This window comes from Sparus aurata, chromosome 15, assembly GCF_900880675.1.
Source record: "Sparus aurata chromosome 15, fSpaAur1.1, whole genome shotgun sequence".
Lineage (NCBI taxonomy): Eukaryota > Metazoa > Chordata > Actinopteri > Spariformes > Sparidae > Sparus > Sparus aurata.
Window position 1 is genome coordinate 22263052 of NC_044201.1, and position 19421 is coordinate 22282472.

The window sequence follows — 19421 nt, forward strand, 5'->3', positions numbered from 1 at the left end:
ACAGTGATGTTGACTTTACTGTATTTTCATTTCTTTTCTGGCAACATGTTTTTAAATCTTTCAAGACTAACTAACCTGTTATCATTGTGAAAGTTATCTGGACCACTCCAGCGGTGGTGTTTCCGCCGCTGACCCTGCCGACCAGCTCTCTCAGAGCGCTCAAAGTGGGACATCCTGTCAGGGTCTACGCAGGCAGAATTTAGAGCACAGTGGGAAAAGGAACGTAAGTGCACTTCTGAAACAGAGAGGATAAAAGAAAACATACACAGTGCTATTTAAGCTGAAATGTATAAAGCCAGTGCTTGTGATATACTGTTGTTGCAAAGAATGAAAGACCAAGAAACTCATTGCTGTTTCTGCTGTTATTTGTTGAGCAAAACTTGCTTGTGGTCGAAGATGGCTTTATATTTGCAAAGGTTAGAATTTGTTTTCTCTTTTTCTGTCTGTTTATGTCTTCTGCTACCCCACTAAGGTACACAGGCATGCAAAATGCAGTCAATCTTTCATAGCTTGTGGTCATGAATACTCCTGTGTATATTTCAAATACTCTATTCTAGAATATCTGCATATAAATCATGATTTGAACCATCTCATTCTCTATTTCTCTCAACCCATCAAATGCAAACACACGCTCACACACACGGCGACAGGCCATTTCATTTTCAACGAGGTAAAAGGACACAGTATTTGGCAACACTCAATAGCATATAGCTGTGAAATGAACCATGACTGCAACAAAATTGACAACTAACAGAGCGCAACCCCCAGGAAATCAAAAGGACCCTTGACTTTTTATATGCCAGATAAGAAAGGGAGCAAAGAGAGAATGAGAGAAAGAAAAAGAGAGATAAATAAATATTGGCAGATTGAAAGACCCAATCCAAGGAATGCCGCAGTGGTGGTTAAAAAACCTTACCCTGAGTGTCACCACAAAGCACAGGAGCAGCCAGCCTGATTCATTCTGAACTAGAAACTTGAGCGCTCCCAATAACCTTTTCTTTTCAGCTCAGAAAAAGTCCTCTAAAAGTAATACAACCGGCATATATTCCAACTTGGGAAAGGCAGAGAAACTCAGACGGAGAGTGGAGAGAAGTGACTCCTTGTCCTGTCAGCTGGTGAGCAGTTAAAGGGCCAGAGAGAGAACCTAGCTCCCACCCTACCGGGTTCTGTCTTTGTTGACAGCCTTGTTTTTCTGGGAACTCCCTAGGAACTGGATCTGGGAAGAGATGACTGTGGTGTTGGTGAGGGAGCAGCTGAGGAGGCTGGTCTGGGTCCAAGCCAGGAAGTCACCAGCTGAGGCAGGCGAGGGAAAAAAGCTGGGGCCTCTCTCCTGTCACGAGACCCGACAACTGGATGAAATTACAGGCCCTTTCTACCGTTCCCCTCTTCCTGATCTGTGGCAGAGTCAGGGTGTCTTTGGGAGAAAGGAAACACCCTTCCCTATCCCACGTCTTAGGGCCTGCCTTGTGGGCTGGGTCTAACTGGACACTTCAGCCTGTCTTGCTTTCACTCTGCCTATGTGACACTAGCTAGAGCCATGACATAGAGCACTATAAATATGGCTGCTTCCTGAAAAGGAGTAGGAAGGGACGACACTCACATTCACATTCCTAAAGAGTTAACATTCCTCTCCCTCTCTCTCTGTCTGTCTTCTGTCTCATAATAACAAGGAGATCATTGTTTACAGACTAAAGAATGATTTCAGGGTGCCTCAGTAATGTAAATCCAGTTGAAAGTTAGGTATACCTAGCTAAAACAAAAGAAGTCTAATACAACACACCTGAAATAAAATGTCCCTTCTGTTGGAGCAGTTGTAGAGAGGTGTGTCTACAGGCGTGATTTTCTGCAGGGCTGCTGCACTAGAAAGTGTATAGGCGATTAAACAGTTGTGCCCTCTGTTTGTTGCATTTCATGGCACTTGTTTTAACATACCAAGCTAGTCAGTCTCATTAGTGCGTCAAACACATTATCCAAGAACGGCACTTTGATAGGAATGCCTTTCATGACGGATGAGGTAAATTCACTTCCTAGAAACCGTTACATTTCATGACAGATGAGGTCAAGAGTTCTCAACCCTTCTTTCCCTCACCCTTCCTCCTATCTGCAACACAAACTGTCTGATCTTTAATACCATTGTCACCACTGCTATTATGTGCTAATAATGTGACCTGATTACCTTTAACACCTGCAAAGAAGCCATTTCACTGATTGGTAATTGATTTACAAGTGAAAACGGGTTACTGAGAAACCACAACAGATAGGATATCAAGGTGAGTATGGTTGGTTTGTTTTTGAATAGTAAGCTATTAAACTAATCATGCTAACAACATATTGTTGCTGTCGAACTGTTAACTCGGGTCCCACTAATCCCGAATATGCACTGCAGTTGTGCTGGTACCATATGTGTATGTGCATCTGTTCTTATAAACAGAAACAGACAGCTGGCTGAATATTTGACAGCTGCCTAGCTGTCATTCAAGGCCAGTTGTGAGGCAGTGGTGAAGTTGTAATGTAATAACTCTTCAGCAACTAAATATTAAAAGGGTAACAACACATTACAGACAACAAGGTGTCCATTAAAAGATTTTAATGGATGTTGCAGAGGCAAATCTTCACCCAAGGCAAGGAAGGATTAAATTTATTCAAGCCATTATATGCCATAAAAGGATATAGCCGAAAATAGAATACTCAGACCTTGGTAATGCATTAATTTACAATTATGATCAGAATAGTTTTGCTGGAGGTGTTTGCTTATACAAAAATAATGGGCAACCTCTAGTCAATGAAACTGAAGAATTTGTCATGGCCATAGAATAACCTGACAAATTACAATTCTGTGTAGGATAACAGCCATTACATTACAGTGTTGTGTGTCTTTGTGTGTGTTTTTGTGTGCTGACCGTGCAAGCCATCCTCTGGGAGGTCCACATCCAGCATGAGGTCATCATCGTCCAGTTCTCCAGTTCCCGGAGGGTCCAGGTTGTTCAGGATATCCTGAGAACCATATGAAAATCACAGGTAACTCTCGATTCATTTTAAGGCATTAGGTAACATTACAGGCACATTAGGAGTGCATTAGAGTCATTATATCATTTTGCCTCCGGACAAATCAGTTTTCTGCTCTGTAGGACCCACTGCTGGGAGAGAAATCTCCAGACATCAGGGGACAGATACATGTTACTCTGCTAGAGATGGACACAGGAACAAAACAAAAAACACACAAAGGCACAAACACAGCTGCAGTTGTTGCCTGCCAAAGCATATTTTTGTGTGACACATAATTTGGAAATTGTGCGCATCTCTACAAGCCCCAATCCCACTCCTCCAATTAGCCAGATATGGATGTTCACATAGCCCTGTTAACTCTTGTTTTGACATATATCAGGATCCCTCTGTCTTTGCTCAGCATTGGCAATGTCCTCAACAGGGCCAAATCAGCTTTTTGTTGCAACCCACCAGCATACATTTTGAGATATAAAACCCTTCGTATTTAAGCACATAAAGCTTAAATTTAGGCTGTAATATTTAGCTTTTTCATTCTTTACTGTGCATTCAAAGGGCTACGTAAATGTACAGGAACTGGACACAAGTGTAGAAACACCCAGGCCTCAACAATAAGGACTGGCCCACTGCCCAGGGAGAGTAAAGTCTTTTTTTTTCCCACAGCTGCCATTTTGATGTTGAGCCGGTTATACATATGGCTGTCAGCATGACAGAGAGCATATCAGGTATAGTAAGTAAGTAAGTGAGTAAGTATGTATGCGAATAAGTAAGTACATATGTTTAGTATGTACTACATAAGTAAGTATATGAGTAAATAAGAATGCACGTCAGTCAGTCTTTGAATCATTCTGATTAATTTACAAAAAGATTAAACATGAAAATTAACTTAAGTAGTCCATGATACAACAGTTACTTTGTATGAAAGCAAGTAAAAAATGACAGGGCATAAAGATTTCAAAGAAACACTGAACCTCGACACCACTACAATGTAACATAATGTAATCAAGCTATAAATACTGCCCTTGTGAAACTTTATTTCATTTTCTTCTGAGAAATTACAGAGAATAAAAATGCTGCTATAATTGCAATTTAAATGGATGATGTTTTCAATTTGCATTATGGCATGTGTTCTTTAATTTTTTATGTTGTACTTTTTCATCATTGATTCCATGTCACTGATAAATGTTTTAATTAACAATGACAATTTATGAAACACCAATAATGACTTTTTTCTATAATGTTTCTATATGTTTCATGACTGTCTCATTCCAACAGTAGCTAAATCCATATATCAACACACAGATAACAGAGCAGGCTTATGGAAAATTATCTCTCAATTATGAATGATGATACAGAACAGTTTGAAAAGCCAACAAAAACACTCTTCATAACAGCCTCCGAATATGCAGTTATTCTGCTGTGCTGCTGTCTACCGAATAATTCAAAGCATACCCAAAAGCAAAGGCATGAATCAATAGTTCAAAGCTTTATTTTTCAAGGCAATTTTGTGCTTCACAAAACTAAATTGACAGGGCTTTGACTAGAAGACACAAGCATAAAATTACTCATTATAGGATATCTCATGTGTTTCTCGATAACTGACTGGTGCTCAGTGTTTCAGGTTTAATGAAGAACGAATAATGGAGGAAATAGAATAAACATAGCATACTCCTGCACTCCTCCACTTACTATCGACCAAGTTGTGGGTGGAATCTTTGATGCTCGAATAGTCCATGTAACAATCAACCTGTCTCATCTGTTGTATTTCCTCTTGATTCGTCTGTCTTCAAGTTTCTGTCTCTCTTTCCCCCTGCTCCCTTTTGCGTTCTTTTCTCTGATGTTATAACCTCCACCTTTTGATTTTAATAGGAGACAGACAAATATTTAATAAATAATATAACAAGTTTCACTGAGACGGATGTTCTCTTTTTCATTAGCGCCTTGCTCTACACTCAAACAGTGAAATCAGCCATATACTGGCATCAAAACTGCAATACTATCATACAGTACTGAGATATAATACATTTCTCCTTGGCTCCAGACAGCCTAGAACTTTTCAGCTGTCGGACAGTATACGGTACACCAGACACACAACAAAAGTATCACGACAGCAGCAGCTGCAAGTCCTCCATCAGTGTCTGCACTGTATTCATTCAGCCAGAGTTTGACAAATCTCACAGCTAAGTATCAAATCACACACTTAGGTGTCCATGTGAAAAAAAAAAATTCTGATGCTCTCTATAGGTCAAACTCCTGCATGTTAAATGTGAGCGGGAAGCGAATGAAAGGGGCTCTGCCTTAAACACTGTCCACTACTTTAACGTCCTCAATAGGGCGCATCCTAAATTCCTTCCTTATTTACGTGCTACCACCAGATGTTGACAATGTGTCATCACTTTGCATGGCAGAATTAGCTTGTTCACCCGGGTCTTACGTTTTGACCAAAGCCAAGCCGAGTAAATAAAAAACTGTGTCTACTGCAGAGTCGGGGTGACCTAACCTGGGTGTAAATGTTGAGTTTACACATTCTCACTGAACACAAAAGCCCGAACTGAGCAGTTCTAAGTGGCATTTTTGACCAGTGAAAAGGGTAATAGATGGATTATTTTACTCCTCCTTCAAACCATCTGTCTTCTTGGCTTTGGACTGTCTATTGTTGCATGTAAGATTTACCCCTAATTTTTTATGTTAAATTCTTCTCACACATGTCCAAAGCAACTTAGATTTTTTTCCTAGGATACAGTACACACATCAGGAGTAAATTGGGGCTGTCTTGCTCAAGGACGCTTCAGTATGTGGAGAGGAGCAAATGATGGTACAACAAACACCGCAGCCACACTACATCCTCCCTTGCAGTACCGTACTGTACCCTGTTGTGTTTCAATTCTGTACAATTAGCATCACAACGCTCATCGTTTTTTGGTACATTTTTTTAATTCCAGCAACATTCATAACTCTGACTCAATCTGCCCGTCATTTACTGTCTCTGTTACAGTGTGTCGCTCCAGAGGAAATAACATTTCACACTGGCAGCACACAACAGCTTAGAGTACTGAAAATCAGGATAATCTCTCAGAAGCGGAGTGAGAGTGAGCGATTTTATGCGTGCGTGCGTGCGTGCGTGCGTGCGTGCGTGCGTGCGTGCGTGCGTGCGTGGGTGGGTGTTTGTGTGCGCCCACATTTCTGCTACCTAATTTAGGCCCTTTTCAGGTATAAACATCAACCTTGGACCGGTGCTCATGGGAACCAAAGACCGGTCCTAATGAGGCAAAATGGAATTTCTGAGGTGCTTGTTATGGTTAGGGATGAGGTATGAATTGTGGTTTTGTTGAGGTTAGGGTTGGGCTGTCCACAAAGAATGTCAATGCAATGTCCTAAGAAGCAAAGCCAGACAGGTATGTGCATGTCTACTAGGGTAACAAGTCTTCACACAGTCCGAGTCATTTTTCAGCGAGTGCCACACACTGGAAATGCCCTGGGTTTAGGTTCATTACTGATGTTACATAGCGTCAAATTACCCTACACTCCGACAACGTTCATATAGGGTGAGGGAAAAAATATTCTACTATACAACTATTGTATAAAAATATTGCTATTTAGTCGAGTATTAGAGATATTGGAATTTTAGCATGAATAGTTTCAAAACTATTTTGTTTAATAATGACTCCTATAGATTGCATGAGTTCTGGACCTTCCATTTCCACTGTGAAGTCAATAGGTGTTATGAACTGTTGACTTTTGTCAATCAAATTTGCCAATTAAACTGTAGCTGTTGTACATTTCTCACTATTGGAACAATTATTTAACTTTTAGCGGTATATGAATGTGACCCATGACATGTACATTTATTTTGTATCTTAGACATGCATAGGTACCACATCAATCCTGAACATGAGCAGCATTCAGATTCATAACAGCCAACAGAGGTCATCCAATGTACTCTCTGCTCTCACAAAAACATCAGTTGATTTTTCCAGCAAACACAGCTGGATCAAACATTGATTAAAACCTTCGAAATCACTGGGAAAGTCTGGAGGCTGAACTTTTCACACTTTGACAGGTTGACCCCGAAATGGCTGGGGTGGCTGCACATGCAATCAACTAGCAAACCAAAATAAAAACTCATTACGGAAACCCCTCTTAGAGAAAATCTTTTTTAAATCTCTGCTAGAAACTGGGGTTTCAAGGGTTGAATCTAAATCAGCATGACACACGATCAGCCAAAAAGGCAAAATACGGCAGCTCATTTTCGGTTCAATTTTACAACTTAACCGCTCCTCCACCACACAAACTTAGCATAAAGTAAGACTGCAGAGTGCCAGGGAGAAATTTTAATATCGAGTGTACTTACTCTCCTCAGACATTTCTGTCTTTCTCTTCTCTTTTGTCTCACATGATGTAAGCCACTCTTTTCAACTGAGGACCTTCCTATTAGTTTCTAATGAAACACAGTCGAGTTACTCTATCAGAGAGGACGGCTAAAAATGAACATAAATCATATCTTTTCGCAGGATCATTCGTTTTCTGAAGGTCAAATCTTTGCAAAATAACATCCCAGAAAAACTGAAAAATATGAAATAGCTAATGCAGTTCCTGTACATTAAAATGAACTGAGTTTGGGGATGAGGCGCTCAGTTACTGCTGCAGTGTGTATGTCAGTGTACAGAGGACGCATCTCTTGTGTAACATTAGCACCCCTACTTAACAGTATAATCCTTTATATTCTATATCTTGGGACTCGCTGGTGGTTTTGATGGAGGATACGTCCTCTAACCTAATCATTTACTGACATCATTGTAATCCACTCACCCGACTCATTTTCAACTCTTGAACTAGGACCATTTTTCAACAAAAAGTCAATTTTCAGTCTCTGTCTTACTGAATATAACCATTGTACGCAGTGTGAAGTGTAGGATGATCATAATCTAGTACACCCACTACAAAAGCCTAACTGTCTTAGTAGCTTTTACAGGGATAATTAGGTGTCCGCTGTGAGCTCTGAGTGTTTAAGAAATGCTTTAGTTGTGGGAGTCCAAACATCTAAAAAAGGACACCAAATTATGGCTTCATAACAAAAATACCAGAAAAGCAGAGGATAATGGCATACACAGTAAATTCATCAACTTGTGTACTTCAACAGCATTAACTCCTTCACTACAACAACAGTGCTGTTCTTCATTCATCATTCTGTTGCTCTGAGTTTCTCTTAACAACACAAAAGCTTCTGTGAATCACTGGTTGATTATACTTTATTTTTTTCAGTGTCAAGGTCAGTTGCTGATAGTGAAGCTCAGCACATCCACAAGCCTACCAGGAAAATGTATGCCATTCTGAACTGTCAGGCAGATTTTATTGTGAAACACATGGCAAAATGGTTAAGTTTAGTTGAGTTACTAAACTAGTGTTCTTCCAGCGGCGGAAATTAGGAATAAGAGTTAATATAAATTAAAAAAATAGATCATAACCCTCGGCTTATAATAACCCGTCTCTTGAAAAATCCAGGACGTATAATTTATGGTAATAATAAGGTAAGGGGTCTTAATTTCACTACTTCTGCATTTGTTCTCTCAGTGACTGCAATGACACTTGTTGCTGCCAATATTTTAGATTTTATTAATGCAATAATTAATGTCTGATTAATTCCTCCTCCACATTTGGATAGGATAACTCAACAAATGGCAACATCCTTTTCAGTTGTTTTTTTTGTCAGTTGAGTTGTGCTTACATTCAGAGAAAGAAACAGAGGCAGTGCGTGCAGAGTAGGCAATGTAAGTGAAATTGTTTAAAGAGTGATGGCAGCCGCAGAGCAAAGCAAAATAGAGTTAGAGAACCCTCAAAGCAGCAGCAAGGTTTTACCAGATTCATCTTTTTTCCATCTCAATTGATGCTAAAGGAGACTAAAAAGCTATCAATGCACTGTCTCTACCATGTTGTCTTTACCCCATCTGTATATACAGCTGAGTGTGAACTGGCAAAACTAACAAACTGACCTTAAGAGATATAAACAGACTGTGTCAACACAGGAGTCCCATAGCACTCAATACCAAACAAGCAGACAACCCAGGTTTCTAGTAGCTTGTTGTTCTATACTGTTGCATACAATTAGCAATCTGCTCAAATTAAAAGCAACAATGACTGTCTTTTGAGGTAGTGAGATATTGGGATCTTTATGTTAAAACATTTTTCTTCATCTTTTTCTCATCTGAAGATACAAAACCGTAACACACAAAAAAACACAAAAAAGCCAAATTAAGCCAATAAAAAACCAAATCACTGTTTTTTGTGCAAAAATAAAAAAATATTATAATTTGTTAAAATCTGATTTAAAAAAAATAATAATTACACAAAACAATTGCTCTACCTCTCTCCGGCCAAATGTTTTCATTCCATCTGTGTGTATTTGGTTGTTTACCAAATGAAACACCCATTTCAGAAACTCGAGCTGGCTTTCCTTTCACACAAGCCTTAAAAAAACATGGGTAGAGCTGGTGCCATAATGAGGGAGAAAAGACCAACGAAAGACAGATGAAAAATCTGGTGCTGAATAACATCAGCATACGTTAAAATATCATATAGAGCATGAAATGTAAATGAGTACTATAAAAGTGGAATTGAACATGTCAAGAAGATGACGATTTAGCTGACTGAATCTAAAAGTGCTTCACATGTTAGTGCTGACTACAGCAAGCAATAGATCAATCTACTAAATAAAATAGAGTCTCCTGAAAGCTCAGTTTAATGTCAAAAGGCTACTAATGAAATGTAATGTAATGAAATAATGTTTGCTTGGAAATGCAATATACAGTGCACTCCATAAATAATAAGACACTGACATATCAATTATGGTCCAGTTTTTGAGAATACCGCCTGGTGCAATGTTATTTTTCAAATCAAGCTACATTGTTGCTTTTTTCTCTAAAACATTAAATCAACAATAAACATGGCCAACCATAAGACTAGTGAAACCAAGTGAAATATAAGCAATAAACTGATTCAACTTAATCAAATAAATCTCATCAGTGAAAGGTGTTTTGCTTTTATCTTGCCAGTCAGCTAATGTTATTGCCTTTATCTTTCACAGAAGAGGCCTAAACAGCCTCTTTTGAAAGAAAACAATAATTGAGGGTCAGCTGAGAGACACAGTGGTTGAAGGCAGTATGGTAATAATCTTCAGAAAAATAACAGGACAGGACTGTGGTTGGAAACTAAAGGGAGTCATGATTGATGCTGATGGAAATATAGGCTGTAATTCTGGGAATGACTCACACTGCATTTGTCACAGGCTAAAACGTGTATCTTTTATTTGTGTGATGGTCTCAAATAGAAAGAACAGAATGCTTAAAATGAGGTGCATATAAAACATTGTTTACTTTAAAGGGCTGCTGCTGTCAAATGTAAACAAACAAAAGCAGTTGAGCTATAAGCCTCATTAATGCAACAGCACAGTCAGTTCAATGGCAGCATGTTCCATAAATGGCTGAGCACTCTGCAGACAAAAGGCTTAAGCACCTCACTCATTTAAACACTAATGAATTGACCTGTCTCAACCTGGCTCCACAAAAGCCTAAAATTAGAGGCAAAATAAATAAATCAAGGATAAGAGGCAGTGGTACCTCTGCAGTTTCGAGTAGGCAAAGAGAAAAACCAAAGGATTATAGAACCCCCAGGAGTTTGGCAGAAAAACAGAGAGAGAAAAGAGGAGCGGGGTGAAAGAAGGCAAAATGGATGAACCATCAACAGAAAGAACAAAAAAAAACTGATTTCAAAATGAACCAAAGACAGCCTGCAATCCAAGAAAAGAAGGGATATTCTTTTCATTCAGGCATTTTTCATTTAATTTCAAGAGAAATATATCTCCTGTAATGAGAGAAAATTCAGACACGTGAATAATGAAATCAACAGAAGTGTTCTTAAGGAAACCAGTCCAATGCATAACTTGCCATACAACTTGATTTTGAACTTACTTAGGTACTTATTCATTAATGTTTGACCATTACAGATTAGACCAATTATCGGCCTGGATTGTTAGCTGCATTTTTTAAGATCAGTTATATGTATAAGCCCTGAAAAAAACACTGCCAATCTCTACTAATCATCAACTTTAAGTTCATGTTAAGAAGAAATGTGGCACATGACGATTAAAGTCATGTCATCGTCTGTAACCGCTTTATCCCTTTTTCAAGGGGTCTTGGGGGTTTGTTGCTGAAGCCAGTCCCAGCTGTCTCCGGGCGAAGGCAGGGTACACCCTGGACAATTCGCCAGCTCATCGCAAGGCCCTCAGGAGCACTTTGGGGTTCAGTATCTTGCTCAAGGACACTCCGACATGCAGCAAAATATTAGCTATACTTAAGAATATAATGCAATACATGAGGCTGAAAAACATAGGAAAAACCAAACTACTCCACCATATTCTGTCTGACAGTTTCAACAAAACACACAATTTTAAGCTTTACAAAGGTTATTCATATTGCAGATATGTTGTTACACTGCACTGGGGTTGCTATAACTGTGTCGATCATTGGGATGGACAAAAAAATGGACATAATGGTCACTCGCAGGAAGCATCTATCAGCATGCAAATTCCTAGTGTTTCAACTTCTTCCCTTTATTCTAAGCATTCACAAAATAAAAGAGGTAACATACTCAGAAACCATTTTAATACAAATTATGCCCTGTTGCATTGCATGATAAATTACGCTGAGGCCAGAAAAAATTAGCAGTCACTTCGAGAGGTGGCCCTCCATTTCACGATGCCTATTTTGTAAAGCTGGCACTGTACTGGGCTGCATGGTGCATCATGGGAATGTTATTATCAGCTCAGGTAGCCCACTCCTTGATTTTGCACAGAGGCAGAAGAATGCAGATAGAGCCATATATAGCCAGAAAAATACTGGGACACACAAAACCAGGAACACTAGAAGGTGCATGCACATTGTGTTTTCTTAAGGATGCACAGTGCCTCCATGTGGACTGAGCATGGCACTACAGTGAGGCAAATTAAAGCCCGTCGGGAGCAGAATATCTCTCCCATTCTCTCATACAAATAAGAAACAGGGAGTGATTTTGATAACATATACGCGACAAGCATCAGTTGCATTCTTTTTTTATTTATTTTTTTTGCTTAGAGCCAATGTTTCACGCTTTGGCATTTTATTAATGTCATTAATACTGAGTGTAATTAGCCTGCTATAATTTTTCTGCATCATCTAATTCAGAGAAAGAGGCTTTTCACATGCTTTACTTTCTAAGACAAGACCAAGAAAGGAGCTTTAACTAGCACACTGTGATACACATTGTTTGATGCCTCAACTTTGTCACAGCAGAACACATAAGATTATGCAGAATAAATCCAAATAAGAATTACTAATTATTTTGGACACAGACACTGCTTTGTGACAGGATTATATTAGTGGTTTTCTTCTGCTCATTATGAGAAAAGATTTACTCAGTGAACAAGGAAAGAGTGAGTATGAGAAGGACGCAAACAGATGGCGAGGAAAAAGCAGAGAAAGGGGTGGAATACAGAGAGATCGGTGCATCCAATTACAGTAAGTGGGCTCATTTCCTCTAATCAAATAGCTCAGTTAAATATCTCAAAGGCAGATTCCCCATAGAGCTGATCTTCACACATGAGCAATCAGTCTCTCTCTTTCTGGTTCTACCCATTTACTCTTTACTCCTTTTTTCCCTATCTAGCTCCCGGTCGCTCGACAGCCATCAACGGACCTTCTCTCTCTGATAGCAGGGGACTACCGTAATTCCCATCTTCTCTGACGGCAGATTTGTGCCTCACTAAGATATACTACTGCCCACACTGCAGAAAGAGTAGAGCTATAACTGTGAGCCATGATGAGACTGTACCAACTTATCTATCATAAGATAATTCAAATGTTGCATGAGAAGGTTGCACAATAGCTGCACACATGCATTCATTCATTTTTCCACTGATTTCTAGTGGTGCTGGTAGCTCTAATGGATTGGCTGAGGGCAGGAATGATGGCTGCCACTGACGCAACAGCAGCCTCCAGTTACACTCACAAGGGACACACATCCTCTCCTTACACACTTACTCATGACCCTGTGGCTATTTCATTCTGGTAAAATAAAAGAACACTGGAGTTTGGCTTTGCATATCTCCTTTGCCAGTACTATTTCAATTGCAAAATAACAAGATGTTATCATGTACAATAATAAAAGCCTTATCTTACTGTATAACTGCAGTCAGTTAATGTGAAATGCATCTTGTACTTCTCAATCTGTACACCACTGAATAAAGGGAAGAACATTTTTTGCAGAATATTATGCTGTCACAGTAAAGCTGACCTTTGACTCTTTGGACATAAACTGTTATTTCTTTATAATGTTAGCCTTTTAGACATTTGTGTAAAAGCTTGGCATGATTGTCATATGAATTGTTAGACAACAACAGCTATTGCACAAGGCCATCAAAACGTTACCTTTTCAAAGCATCAAAAAGGTCTCCTACATGATGAAATTTCAACTAATCTAGTAAACAAACATGGAAAACACACACATACACACACATACCACTTAAGATATGCTGAATAACTCTTAATCAGATACACATGGCTAAAGCACGTGCGCTTGCGCTGACAGGAGCAGTGGACATGTTTGATGCTTGTGTCAACATCACATGGTAAAAGCAGTGAACACATAAATCTTATTATATAATTTCTAATCCAGCTAATTTTAAGCTTGTTACGCATTCTTGAGATCAGGTGCCTTGGTGCAGGAGAACCAACGCAAGGCCAGCGAGCAATTAACTCACAGTTGGTGGCCAGGTCAGCATTCCTCTCAGGGAGAGAGAAGCCTTGGCATGAAAATGGTGGTGAGAGCTGGCAGAAAACTCTAGTTTTCTCCAGACAGTTTTGTTCTCCTTTTTTTCTGCCTTTGTTCTGCTTGTTTAAGAGCTAATTATGTAAGGAAGGAGGTATTATTTAATGGACTTAGGCAAGTACACTTTGTCGTGATAAAAAGCCCTTCAGTTGTAACCAGGAGTCTAGCCTAAATGTTACATGTACAGTAGTGTACTTGGCAAAAGACTCAAAGTATATTAGCTGAATAATGTCAACCCCAAAGGGAAAATTAACTTAATGACAAAACAAATATTACCTGCATTAATGTTATCAAGTCTTATCTATTTTATGTGGAAATGTAGTATGCTGCCATTAACGGTGATAATTTCATTTACACACGCAGTCACATCATACGCTCTGATGGAACAGCTCTGACTATAACTACTGCCTCGCTTTTCTCTGCATTTGCGCACCAGTCAAGCTGCTATTCCTGAGCTATGGCATTTAATAATGGCAAGAACATTTTTAGATCTATTGAATTTATATTTATACATTATGACAAAAATATATTTTGTAAGCGTACAGTCAGTGGTAGAGAAATTCAAAAGACTTTTTAGCTGGTTGTTTGAAGCTCAAACTCTTCTCTGTAGTGCTCATGGAAATGTTAGAAGAGGTCAATCTGTGTAATGTTTATCACACCAATCTCAAGGTGCCATAACCTTAACGCCCTTTCTCTTACAAAACAACTTCAATTGAAGAAAAAACAAACATTTTCAGTCACTCAAGCTTATTCTTTGCAAACTATCAACCAGTTAAAGCTGAAACAGCTCTAACTGCTCTCCAGAGTTTTTATCGTTAGTAACCGTATCGTTGCTAAAATATTCTGGCTGCTCTTTACCCCTTTCCCTTTCTGTAATACGTTACAGAGCAGTCTGCCAGTTGGCATGAAGCGAGGAGTGGAGAGGATGAGTGCTTGTTGGCAGACAATACAACAAACTTGCTTACTTCCTTATCTATTTAATACAAACAACTGGGAAATTATACTTCAAAACAATCAACAGAAACATCGTCATTATTATCAGTGTACATCTTTTGGAGGGGACATTACCATGCACTCCAAATTGAATAAGTTAGCATCTCATATTACATTCATATTATGTTCAGTGTATCAATTTATCACATATAAACTGCCATTTTGTTGATACAAGTGACCCACTTGTCACTTGTTGTTTGTGTTGGTGAACCCAAAAAGCAGTGGTAAGATGTGGAACCACCGGCAAAATAATTTTAAGAAAAAACAGATTTTAGGACTGACAAATGAATGGGTTTTGGTCAAAATTCACCAAAGCGGTCAACTGGGACTCACCATGCTGTTGAGCTCTGAGTCATCATAGCTGTCACATGGATGTGCCCCAGGCCCCCCGAGGGGCTCAAGACCATCCTCATCCCACATGTAGGTTCCGCCTGAGCTGTTGGAGGGCGACAGCTCCACCGATGAGGCCTGAAGGATATCACTCCGCTCTGAAGACAACACCAGTGGCCCCTGGGAGTCCTGCATAGGGCTTTCGTCTTTAGGTCCTGCAGCAGAAATATAAACATGTGCTGAACTAATGGCACAAATGTAACACAAAAAATGTAGTTGAATCTCCTTTCGTTTCATTTTTTTTTACCTTCAAGATCCATATTGTCCCAGTCAAGCGTCTCATTTAGAAAGCTGTGTAGGCGGGTTCGAGTATCATTGCCAGTTTTCCTGTTGTCAGGCAGGTCCCCATCGCTGAGCACATCTCCCACACTGTAAAAGTCATCTAAAAACTCCTCACTGGTATCGCCTCTGTCTATAGACGAGGCAGAAGATAAGGACATGTCCTCCAGAGGCTCGCCTGCTGTCTGGCAAGAACTCTGTCTAAGTACACCACTTCCTCCTTCTCCTCCTCCATCTCCAGAGCTCCCATCACTGTCACTGTGTAAATCTGCTTTGTCAGCCTCACCAGTCCTTTCAATGTCTACTCCAATCCCTAACAGCCCCCTGCATTCAGGGGCAGTTGATGGTCTGATATCCCCCCTGACCCTACCTGGAAATAGTGGCTTCTGCTGCTTGGCTTGCCCAGATCGAGCCAGCCTGTAGCCCAAAGGACTCCCAGAGCTGCCCAATGATTTGGTAAGCACACAACTGGGTAACAGAGGCTTCCTCAGAGCACTGGGGGTACTAGGTCCTGGCGGGATCGAGAGGGTGGGCAGAGAGGAGGTAACAGCAGGTGTCTTATTGTATTGAAGTCCTCCAAGTCCTCCAAGGCTACCATTCAGGCCTCCGAGTCCTAAACCCACTCTTCCATTGCTCAGTTGAGGGGGTTTGAGGAAACTGCTCCGAGGAGGCCGGAGCTGAGTGTTTGCCAGTGGCTTAGCTAGCTCCACAGCCCGGTTAAAGGAGAAGGAGCGTGTCATAGGCTGGCTGGTGGGTGAAGGAATCTGCTTGAAGTGAGTGAAGCTATTAGAACGCACCATGTTGTCCAGTGCCATGGTCTTCAGGCTGTCACTGGACTGGGAGAGGCTGTCTTGAGAGCTGCTTCTGGGAGAGCTGGAGCCCAGTCTTGGTCTCACAAGGCGAGACTCTGACCCTGTTCGACTGGGAATGCTGCAACCATTATGGCCCATTTTTGGACCTCCATTCAGTGGACTCTGTCCAAGCTTGATCCCTACTTTGGGACTCATCTTCAAGGATTGCTTGGGGATTGCCTTGGGACTGGACACAGCCACCATCAAAGAACCTGACCTTCTCATCTTGGGTGTCCCTGGAGAACCATTCTTTACCTCCTTTGCCAACGAGGGAAGCTGCAGCGGAGCCTTGTCTTCAACTCCATCTCCAGGGCTTGTGGGAGTGGTGGGGCTAGAGAGGGTTGTCCCCTCATCTCTCTTCCATTTCAGGGAAAAAGGAGAGGCACGGATCATACCATTTGGGCGTGTTCCTGGGGGAGCAGTCTTACCATCCTGGGAATGCGTGGTTGGCTGTGTGGAACCATTGGACAAGGGGCTAGCGCAGCCAGTCGAGGAGCGTCCACCGAACTTAGGCAGTCTGGATACCATGGCAGACTTGATGGGTGCTTTTTCTTCCATTAGATGCCAACAAAGGCATGGAGGAACACTGAAACACACACAACTGGGGAAAAAATAGACAGAAAAACAGAATACAAGAGGATTAGATTTAAGTGTTCATGACTTGACATGGGACACTGACAAGCAGCTTTATAGGCCAATTCAGTCCTTAAAACTCTTTGTTAATGCCAACAGCTGCCACATTGTGTTGCTTTTCTAATACTACATTAAGATGGCGCTATAAAATATAAAATAATCAAACCAAAACTTTGCCTTACTATTGTCATACTTGGTGTAGAACAGTGATCTTAGCCTTTAGTTTGGGTTAAATACAAAGTAATGCACGGTAAGATTTCTGAATGACTACACTATATTACACCTTTACACACATTATATGTGTATACTTTTCATCTTGGGTTCTTCATCTTGTTTTTGATTGAACACTATTTGGCTCTTTACATTTTTCTTTACAAGTTCCATTACATGTTGCTTGAAAGAATAAAGTCAAATGTAGTTAAGAAACACACATCAGCAAATGCAGTCACACACACTTGTGAATAAACACCCTTATCTGTATTGGCATTCTGCAATCTGCAATGATAAAATGTAATGACACAAAGGGTAGTCCTGTCCACCTGCTGCAGTGGTTGTATGTCTGACTCCTTTTCAAAGACCACTGACTGTGAGGAGCATTAGGGATTAATCTGGCAAGATTACAGGCTGAGTTAAGATTTTGTCACGGCAAGGTTGCCATGATGCTTTCAGAAGGTCATCAGAGACATAAAGACTAAATGATTCTCTGTCTTTATGCTGGTAATAATAATAATTAATATCCACAAATTTCAATCACACATGGTGAACCTGTGAAACTGAATTTGGTGCATTAATGATCAATGATGTGCTTGTGATGATCCGGTTGGAACAAGCTAATTGTTACATTCAATCTCCCAAAATTAAAGAGGAAATATATGCAAAAAAATGCTCATTCTTAATCAGAAGTTAACAGAAAAAAAGATAGTTTTCAAAGAGTTTCACACATGACATAACCTGTAACTGGCACTGGTTTTGGAGGATTTGGCACCAGAATGCCTTGCCAACAAAAAGATGGGCAAATGGATAGACAACGCCTGGGGGACAAGGGGAGACCAGTGCTGGGCAAGTGGCCAGCATACTATGAATAGTGAATGGAGGATATACAGCGCGTAAAAACCAATGGAGGGAGAACCGTTTACTTTTACTCATTGTTAGATTAATTCAATTCCAAATCAGCCATGTGACAAGTGTACATGTGTTGGTGGTGCACCTGCGTGTTACATCCATCTGGCTAGTGCAGGAAGATTATGAATAGAAAAGTTAGTGAGATCCAGATGGCGGGTGCGGTTGGCAGAACGTGACCCATCTGCACGAGAAGTCTAAAGACTTGATCCCGATGGATTTTAACCTATTGTTGCCTGAATAATTAACTTTTAAGAAATGCTTGCTGTATTGTTGCTCCCAGATCAAGCAGCTATTCCCATGTGGGTGGATCCCTTGACAAACTGGTACAGAGACATAAAGGCAGATACTGGAGTAATCATCCACTCAACTTTTGTAAGTGGTGGGGGAGGGGTGTTGTGCTACAATTTCGGTCTCTTATTCTAGAATAAAAAAAACTCCAACCACGCTGCCCCACATTCCCATGCACAGACACACGTGTCTACAATCAAAGAGACACACTCACTACTGCCACAGTAGTGTCTGGCTATGGCCATGCCATCATTCTAATCTGCTCCATAAACACACATAAGCACAAACACAAAAACAGTTACACACACACAAAATCAGGTCAGCATGTGCAAGCAGGGCACCAAAGCCTCTTTGCCCCAGGGAGCGGGTGGTGACTGCATGTGTGTCTATGTGTGTTTAATGGGGAGCAATTAGATGTGGGGGGTTTTCGCCACTGTCAATGGCTTCAGATCCTCTCAAGTTTCATTCATATGAAGTGTCAGATCGCTGTTTTAATGCAGTGAATACACACACACTGCCGTTTAAATTGTTCATCATCTGGGTCATCTCACTCATCACAGTCACTGGAAGATGTGTGTCTGTAGTGCTGATGTTTTTGTTTTATTCTGTTGTTTTTTACTTAAGTTACCAGCTTGGTAGCCAAGAATGATGTCATTGGATCTCAAAATATTCAATCAACATTTCCATATGACAATTACTTTCTATCCATTTAAGCAACATATATAAATGCACCTAAGAGAGTTCTACAGCAAATCATGGTGACTTGGTTAACTGGTTGCGAGCTACTGTATTCACCTCTAATATTTCCTGTTACAGTAGTAGATCATTAATGTCACATCACCACAGCCCCGGTCTAAAGCTGGGTAATGCCCATATCGACGTTTCAACACTGGTGTCAAATCAATACACAAGTTTTGGTGGCAATGCCAAACCAAATGCTGCTCAAATTACCCCTGATAATTACACTGCACAGTTTTAACAAACATCTCTACAAAAATGGGTTTT

At 40.4% G+C, this 19421-nt stretch overlaps 1 protein-coding gene across 5 annotated transcripts in view; it reads right to left on the reverse strand.

Annotated features, from left to right (window-relative positions):
• The window catches only part of ccser2a (coiled-coil serine-rich protein 2a), a 60544-nt gene that overhangs the window by 28922 nt on the left and 12201 nt on the right, over window positions 1-19421 (reverse strand). For 4 of the 5 annotated variants that reach the window (XM_030441860.1, XM_030441861.1, XM_030441864.1 and 1 more), the window contains exons 2-5: window positions 15491-16974; window positions 15187-15398; window positions 2901-2994; window positions 76-235 (exon numbers count right to left, since the gene is read on the reverse strand). In XM_030441860.1, the coding sequence (XP_030297720.1) occupies window positions 76-235; window positions 2901-2994; window positions 15187-15398; window positions 15491-16931 (1907 nt within the window). In that variant the 5' untranslated portion in view covers window positions 16932-16974. The remainder of the gene's footprint in view (window positions 1-75; window positions 236-2900; window positions 2995-15186; window positions 15399-15490; window positions 16975-19421) is intronic. The other variant, XM_030441862.1, reaches the window with a different exon arrangement.